General features: G+C 34.3%; 1 protein-coding gene across 1 annotated transcript; it reads left to right on the plus strand.

Annotated features, from left to right (window-relative positions):
- Positions 1-2,093: 2,093 nt before the first annotated feature.
- LOC100804766 (inactive protein kinase SELMODRAFT_444075) lies at positions 2,094-8,038 on the plus strand. Its single transcript, XM_003546616.5, has 10 exons — positions 2,094-2,306; positions 2,990-3,901; positions 4,288-4,445; positions 4,526-4,620; positions 4,756-5,795; positions 6,276-6,436; positions 6,566-6,642; positions 6,734-6,881; positions 7,065-7,214; positions 7,539-8,038. The coding sequence occupies exons 2-10, from the start codon at positions 3,715-3,717 to the stop codon at positions 7,623-7,625; spliced, it is 2,103 nt and encodes a 700-aa protein (XP_003546664.2). The 5' UTR covers positions 2,094-2,306; positions 2,990-3,714; the 3' UTR covers positions 7,626-8,038.
- The last annotated feature ends 264 nt before the right edge of the window (positions 8,039-8,302 follow it).

Consider the following 8,302-nt stretch of genomic DNA (forward strand, 5'->3'; position numbering starts at 1 on the left):
TTTGTCCATATGTGGACAGAAAATAAAGAAAGGGTGTTATCTCTTGCATAATGGCCAAAATATATTGTTTTATATCATATTAGATTTTTTTTTATACAGAGTATTATGTAATTTTGCATTTATAATTTTTTTCTTTCCTTATTACACTTTCTAATTCTTTTCCTTCTTTCTCTTTTTTTTCCCACTAAACCAAACATAGTAGAGACACATTGTCTTGTGTATAAATTTTACTACCTATCATTCTCACGTTACTCATGCATTTTTATATTTTGAATCTCTCTTTTAATCAATTAGTGGGAAGGGTTAAGTTTTAAGAGTATAAATGGATTACGTTTAATATTAATAAGTTCAAAATCTAGTTTGTAATATAACGATCACTCACCAACTTATTTTTCTCTATTTCTCTTAAATAATTTTTTTAAAAAAATTATTTATCACCTATTTTTATTAATTACCTTTTTCTATTTTCATTTATCACGTTTCTCACCCTTTTCTTTCTTCCTGTCAAACGAAATCCTTAGAGATGTTAGTTATCATAAGGTCTCTCAACAACATGTAATTTACTTTAATCATTGGTGCTTCCAATAACCTTTTTTGTTTATGTCCAAAACACTTGAGAGGATTTTATGTTTTTTTAGTAAGCAATACTGATACTTTTTAAGATGTTTTTAGATGCACATATCCCTCTTATTTTTTAACATTTACAATTATCCCCTTTATTAGGACACATGGTGTAATATTTTTAAAATAATTAAGAGATTTAGTGTAAGAATAAAAAAATAAGAGATATTATATGCATCAGAAAAAAATCTAAGGGAGTGTCATTGTAATTTACTTTATTTTTTTTCTCAATTAATGCTGTATCATTTTTTACTGCATCATTGTTATATCATTATCTTTTTATCTATACTTATTTTGTATTTTATTGTTTTTTCTTTGCGCTTACATTTTACAAATGAGAAAGATGTAGGAGGTTAATAGTGATTTTTAGTAGTTCAAGAAATGAGTATATTGAAAATGTGAGAGATTGAATAAAAAAATGAGAACATAAAAATTAAATTAACTAATTAACTAGGAGAAGAAAGATATTTTGTTCTGGCATTTGACAAATGAGAAAGATGTTAGAGGTTTTGAGTAGTTTATACCAGCTAGTTAAAGGATTTACGTGTGGAAAATGTGGAATAGTGTGTTTAATAATAAATTATATCTCACAAAAATTATTGTATTACCATAAAAACTTTTACCATGAAAATAATTGATCATTTTCCACCTTGAAGCTAATCTAAACAAATCAGTTGTCTGAATAAAAAAATGAAAAATGAGATTAAAATATAATAATGAGTGGTTTGATAATGGTTAACAAAACATGTAGTATCACCTTTATTATATGTATAATAAATATTACTTTTTATATTGAATATTTTCTTTAAGTAGCACAGGTTTTTTCATTCTATTTCATCCACCTTAGAAATATGGAGTATTATTTATGATTAAATATTTCAATTTAAACATACATATTTTGAAGTACTTTATGAATATTTTTTCTATTTTCATTATTTTACAAAATAAAGTATGAAATACACCTTTTTATTTTTATAATAATAATAGTAATAATAAACAAAAAAGGGAGGTCATTTCAGAAATTAATGAAAAGAAACAAGCAAACTATCAGAGATGACAAAACGGACACATGTAGACGGCGATTTACAGCGTAGCTCTGCTCTGCACAAACAAAATCTGATTCACTCTCCCCTCTCTCTCTCTCTCTCTCTGCATTCAAAGCATTTCATCTTGTATGATCCGTTTGGTTGCATGCAAGGAAAATATGAAAGAAATAAAAAAATTAAAATTTGAATTGGAATGAAAATGTTAAAATTTTGCATTTTATAAAGTATATTTTTGTCATTTTCTTTTCAACTAAAAAAAAGTATTTCCTTAGTCATTTTTTTTTTCTCTCACTTGCTCTCCTATAAGGGATCGTAGACCAAATTGCAACACCATCGTGCTTTATTAAATTATAATATTATAATACAATAATAAATTATTAGACTTCGCAATTTTTGAAATATGTATTTAATTTAATACTATCATTCTGTCTCCCCTTCGTCATGTATCTTCTGTCTTCATTGGCTACTCAAGTAAGTAACCAACAAACACAACCTCTTCTCTTCTTCCCTTCACGGAAACCAAACCATTTTCCCACTCTCTCCATTCTCTTTAACGTTTCACTTTTTCGGTCCCTTTCCCACCCATTTTCATGCTTTCCTTTCATTCCGTGCCATTTTGCTACACATATTTGCAACAAAGTAAGCAAGCAATGAACCTTTAACTCTACGCTTTGATGAGATTTTTCCAACTTTTCTGAACCATCACAAATGGGTTACAATCCGTTTTCCTTTTTTTTTGTTTTCTTTTTTTTTTCATTTCTGAAAACAATTTTTCGAGCTCGATCACCGTCGCTCTTTTTTTTCATGTCTATGTTTACAATGCTTGGTTGTGATGACATTGTTTTATTCAGTTAGGTTTTACTGTTGATTTTTTTTCCTTGGCAATATTTTATTGTATAAGGAACCGTTTTCAAGTTAACTCTACTGGTTTTCGCTGAAAACTTTCAGGCTCTGATGGTAATGATATTATGACAATCATAAACAGTGAAGTGTGCGTTATTATTTGTTCATGTTGCTGTATTTATTCTATTTTTTGTTGTTATTTTTTTGCTGCATGTTCAGTGTCCTGAGGATTGGTAAATACTAAAATGTGTGAATATAATATAATAATAATTATAATAATAATAGAGAAAAAGAAAGGTTTGTGTCTTACTCGGGGCATCTCTCTTCTTGTTTTCTAGTAGTCAATGATGTTTAATGGTGGTTGCTAGTGATTAGCTATCTGTATGTCTCCCATTCTCTTGCATTTTTTCTTTGCATTATTGATATGATTATTACAATTATTTTTAACTTTTGAAGTTGATTCTTCTGGGACTATTCAGGGTCAAAATTGATACTGAACTTTCAGTGTCCCGTAGAGCTAGACGACCTCTCTACCATTAGTCATATCAATAAGTGATTGGAACACTTGACATGTGAAGGACATGCTACTATTTCTGTGGTGGGATCTTTGGCAGGGGGTTCCTCTGGAGTCTGATCAAAAGTAAAAAAACAAGTAGTTGAAGCCATATGTTTTGATTTGTGGAGGGTGATTTGAAGACTCCACAGAACACCTAGTGTCTGTAACTGTTCTCTTGTAATGGATTGTCTCACGGGCCTTCATGTGTAGTGCTTTGATACATAGTACTTGGTAAAGCTTGAAGGATGCAACATCTTGCTTTCTGAGCTGAAAGGGTATCTGATTCTTCACAGATTTGCTTCTATTTTGGTAGCGTACTTGCAGAATCCATCCTGTTGGTGACTGAAAGCCATGGTTTTGATGAAAGTTTACCAGCCATTCTGTAGCACTGAAGGTTTGAGTTCTGGTTAAAAGAGTATTGTCAGTGGTTGTTCTGTTACTGCTTGGAAACATGTTGCATGTTGGTTATATATATATATATATATATAATAATTCTAGTGGTGCCTGACAAAGTGAGAGAAAACTAGGGATCTTAAACATGTTCTTGTGTTCTCCCCCTTGTTGTTTAGAATATAGGAACATGTGGGTTTGATGGTTATTGAGTGATATCTGTTGAGCAAGGCAGTTTTTGTGGGATTGTTAGTGCTGATGATGAGTCGAGAACAACAGAAGCGAGGGAAGCAAGAAAAAGGTTCTGATGGAGCTGAAAAGGTTATTGTTGCCGTTAAGGCATCAAAGGAAATTCCAAAGACTGCTCTTGTTTGGTCCCTAACTCATGTTGTGCAACCTGGTGATTGCATTACACTGCTAGTGGTTGTACCTTCACAAAGTACAGGTAATCCATTTTTCGCCTTCATTTTTTTATCCATGTGCTCTTTTTGCCAGATATTCTTTAATGCCGTGTGGTCATTTTGATGCCCATGTTCTTACAAGTAAGTAATAAATTAGTTAAATCCTATCGAGTATGTCATTCCCTTTATCATTCGAATTGTTTCGTTTTGTAATATGAACAAATAGATATCAGATTGACATGTAATCCCCCCTTGTCTGATGATTGTTTTACTTTCTTGTTTGTTGATGAGTATAGTTATGTACTATTGCTATATCTAGTGTACCTGTCTTCTATGTAATCCCCCACTCTGTTGTTGTTTTTGATTGGGCATTTGAGTCTTCACTCTTCCTTTATTATGTGTGCCTTACTATTATTCTGCACATATGTAGGTCGAAGATTATGGGGTTTTCCAAGGTTTGCTGGCGACTGTGCCAATGGTCAAAAGAAGTCTACTTCAGGATCATCAAGTTCAGAACATAAGAGTGATATCACTGATTCTTGCTCTCAAATGATCCTTCAGCTCCATGATGTCTATGATCCTAACAAGGTTAGTGGCCTTGATGCAAGAAGCGCACATAGTGAATATTGTGTTTGTATCCATATGCCAACCTAACAGTTATTCAACAGATAAATGTGAAGATTAAAATTGTTTCTGGATCACCCTGCGGAGCAGTGGCTGCGGAAGCCAAGAAATCCCAAGCCAATTGGGTCGTATTAGACAAGTAATATTCTTTAATATTTCCCCCCACATAAAGGCATGCTATTGTAATATGAAACATGTTGATTAATTTCTTTTCACTATTATATTAATCTGAGATTATAATTCAGTTGGTATTTTGGTATTTCTTTCTTTACAGACAGCTTAAACATGAGGAAAAACAATGCATGGAAGAGCTGCAGTGCAACATCGTGGTTATGAAGCATTCCCAACCCAAGGTACTCCGCTTGAATTTGGTTGGAACACAAAAGAAGGATTTTGAAGAATTATGTCCATTACTTTCTGAACAAATTGAGATGCCTGGAAAACAAACTAAGAAGAAGCATGATTCTTTAAATTCTATAAAAGGACCAGTTGTCACTCCAACTAGCAGCCCTGAGCTAGGGACACCATTTACTACAATTGAAGCTGGTACTTCTTCGGTTTCAAGCTCTGATCAAGGAACTTCACCATTCTTCATCTCTGAGATGAATGGTGGTGGTGAGTCAAAGAAAGAGGAAACTATCATAGAAAATCCAGAACTTGATGATTCTATATCAGACACAGATAGTGAAAATTTGTCCACATCTTCAGCAAGCTTGAGATTCCAGCCATGGATCACTGATTTACTTTTGCATCAACGATCATCTCAACCCAAGGAGGAAAGAACAGAGAGATCTTATAATAAGCTTCAATCATCTACCGCCAGAGCTTTGCTAGAAAAGTTCTCAAGACTTGATAGAGAAGCTGAAATTGAACTCTCAACCTATAAGACTGACTTCAATTTCAGTGGAAATGTAAGAGAAGCAGTGGCATTATCTAGAAATACCCCACCTGGTCCACCTCCCTTATGTTCAATCTGTCAACACAAAGCTCCTGTTTTTGGAAAACCTCCCAAATGGTTCAGCTATGCTGAATTGGAGCTTGCCACAGGTGGATTTTCAAAAGCCAATTTCTTGGCAGAAGGAGGATTTGGATCTGTTCACAGAGGGCTTCTTCCAGATGGACAAGTCATTGCTGTCAAGCAACATAAATTGGCTAGTTCTCAGGGTGATCTTGAATTCTGCTCGGAGGTAGAAGTCCTGAGCTGTGCTCAGCACCGAAATGTTGTTATGTTGATTGGGTTCTGTATAGAGGATAAAAGAAGGCTATTGGTTTACGAGTACATATGTAACAGATCATTGGATTCTCATTTATATGGTAATTTCTTTTGCTTTCAGACCAAGTTCTTTCATGACAGTCATGTTTTTTGAATTGGCTTGAACTTACTTAAGCCATTCAACATGCAACATTCTTGTAGTCCATAAGAGGCCAAGGTCATAGGTTACTTGAAAAGTTATGCATCATCTTAATATTTGGGAAGTTGATTTGATATAGTAAATTAATTTTTGTAAAGCTAATGAGATCCGAGCCCTTAGACTATTAGATAAAACTTAGTTTCATATGTGTTTCCAATAGTTTGTGATTATGTTTTTGAGATGATTTTGAATGGTTTCGTATGCCTGCCAAACCATGGGATGCTGTAGGATTCTTGTTGAGGACTATAGCAATGCAGAATATTTAAAGATATTGTGTTATTTTCATATTAAATACAATGATTGAAATATCATATAGTATAGGATACATTTTAGTGATACTGGCTTGATTTGTTAACTGGCATATTACTTGGATGTTTTTCAGGGAGACAGCGAGAACCATTAGAATGGACTGCCCGGCAAAAAATTGCTGTTGGAGCTGCTCGAGGGTTACGATATCTTCATGAAGAGTGCAGAGTGGGTTGCATTATCCATCGTGACATGCGGCCAAACAACATTCTTATCACTCATGATTTTGAACCACTGGTACGGTTGTGTTTTGCCTGCTTTGTACTTTGCAGCCAGCAGTTTTATAGTTTATATATGAAAGGCACCAGCACTTATCTTTGTTTCAAAAAGTTTTCACTTCATTAAATAATTGTTAAATTCTTCAAGGTTGGTGATTTTGGACTGGCAAGGTGGCAGCCTGATGGTGACACAGGAGTGGAAACTAGAGTAATTGGAACGTTTGGGTATGTGGTGCATTAATCCTATTTAGTTTCATTGTCTAGTTAGTCAGTACAATATCAACAATTCAACTAAGCTTTGTTGGTGCCATGGTAGGTACTTGGCTCCAGAATATGCTCAAAGCGGCCAAATAACTGAAAAGGCAGATGTTTATTCTTTCGGTGTGGTATTGGTGGAACTTGTTACAGGACGAAAGGCCGTGGATCTCAATCGACCGAAGGGACAACAGTGTCTTACTGAGTGGGTAAGTTGAATGATATTCTATCTAATTTATTATGATTTTTAATTGTGTGATATTGGCATCATTTTGAGATGAAGGTCATTAATAGCAAGCATGGTACTCAATAAATAAACAGTGGACCATGAGTTTCTTTCTTTGTTCAAGCCTTGCCTTGAGTAATTGTTTGAGCATTTGGATATGAAACAGGCACGGCCACTCTTGGAAGAATATGCCATTGAGGAACTGATTGATCCAAGGTTGGGAAGTCACTATTCTGAACATGAGGTCTATTGCATGCTACATGCTGCCTCATTATGCATAAGGCGAGATCCTTATTCTAGACCACGCATGTCACAGGTAAGGAAAAAATTCAACAGATATTTTTGTTTTGTCACGTTTTACTTAAGTGGGCTACAATTACATATTTCCTAAACTAAAACATGATTTAAGCAGTCATAGCCTTATAGGTTGTAATCAATAGTCAATCAGGAAACCTGAAGGAATTCCTCATGTGTTGAACACTAACTTTTAGGAAATCAACCTTGATGGTTTCTTATGTGAGAACTATAAATAGCAATGGCTTCCAATATTGTGCTGAATACTAACTTTGCACATTGATGTTACACCACTCTTGGTTTCCCCCACCTGATCTTGATGGCATACTTGTCTTGTTTGTTCAAGGTTCTTCGAATACTGGAGGGTGACACGGTCATGGATCCGAATTACATTTCAACTCCCAGTTATGATGTGGGAAACCGGGGTGGTTGATTTTGTTTTTTTGGCCAGAAACATAAGCAAAGAAAGCGCCATTAAAACAGTGGTCCCCCTTTGGTAAGAGTCAATGGAAGCGTTCTGTGGGAACCCCTCAAGCCTTTCCTATTGGGAAAGCAACAAGTCTAAGTGGACAGACAACATGTGAAGAGATTAGAACTGTTAAAACGGTTCAGATGAAAATTGCAATATTGTTATGCTAAATATATTTCTTGCCTTAGTATTTTGTAATTTGTACTTATCTTTCTATTTCTCTGCAATTTAATCTAATTTTGCATCTGTGTATAGTTATATCACTATGAAAGTAGGAAAAGTAATATATAGAAGCTTTTGAAATTCTTTAGGGAAAAATTATGTAATCCTGTGTCTAAATGACTATGCTCATCAAATGGATCAAAAAGCTTTTTGTATGTTTGGTTTGGTTCAAGTCTCTCTCTGGTGCATGTGTTTTCATGCTTGCTTTAAGAAACAAACAAAACTTGGGCTGAGGATTGTGATTTTAAATAGCAACAGACAATGGTAGTGTGGTAGCTTTAATTGAAGTGTAAAAAGCTAAGGTTTCATTATTTGAAGCATGTGAAAGTGAAACAAAGAAACCTTGGTTGGCTGATGATGACAAGGCTGAGAGGCTGAACGTGATCAAGTCGCATGTCAAATGTTTGTTTCTGGGTTAT

Source organism: Glycine max, chromosome 15 (assembly GCF_000004515.6).
Source record: "Glycine max cultivar Williams 82 chromosome 15, Glycine_max_v4.0, whole genome shotgun sequence".
Lineage (NCBI taxonomy): Eukaryota > Viridiplantae > Streptophyta > Magnoliopsida > Fabales > Fabaceae > Glycine > Glycine max.

Coding starts and splice junctions, on each gene's coding strand:
- LOC100804766 (XM_003546616.5), top strand. CDS start 3,715: ATGATGAGTCGAGAACAACAGAAGCGAGGGAAGCAAGAAAAAGGTTCT. Junction 4,621..4,755: donor AATTGGGTCGTATTAGACAA/GTAATATTCTTT, acceptor CTTTCTTTACAG/ACAGCTTAAACATGAGGAAA. Junction 5,796..6,275: donor ATTGGATTCTCATTTATATG/GTAATTTCTTTT, acceptor GATGTTTTTCAG/GGAGACAGCGAGAACCATTA.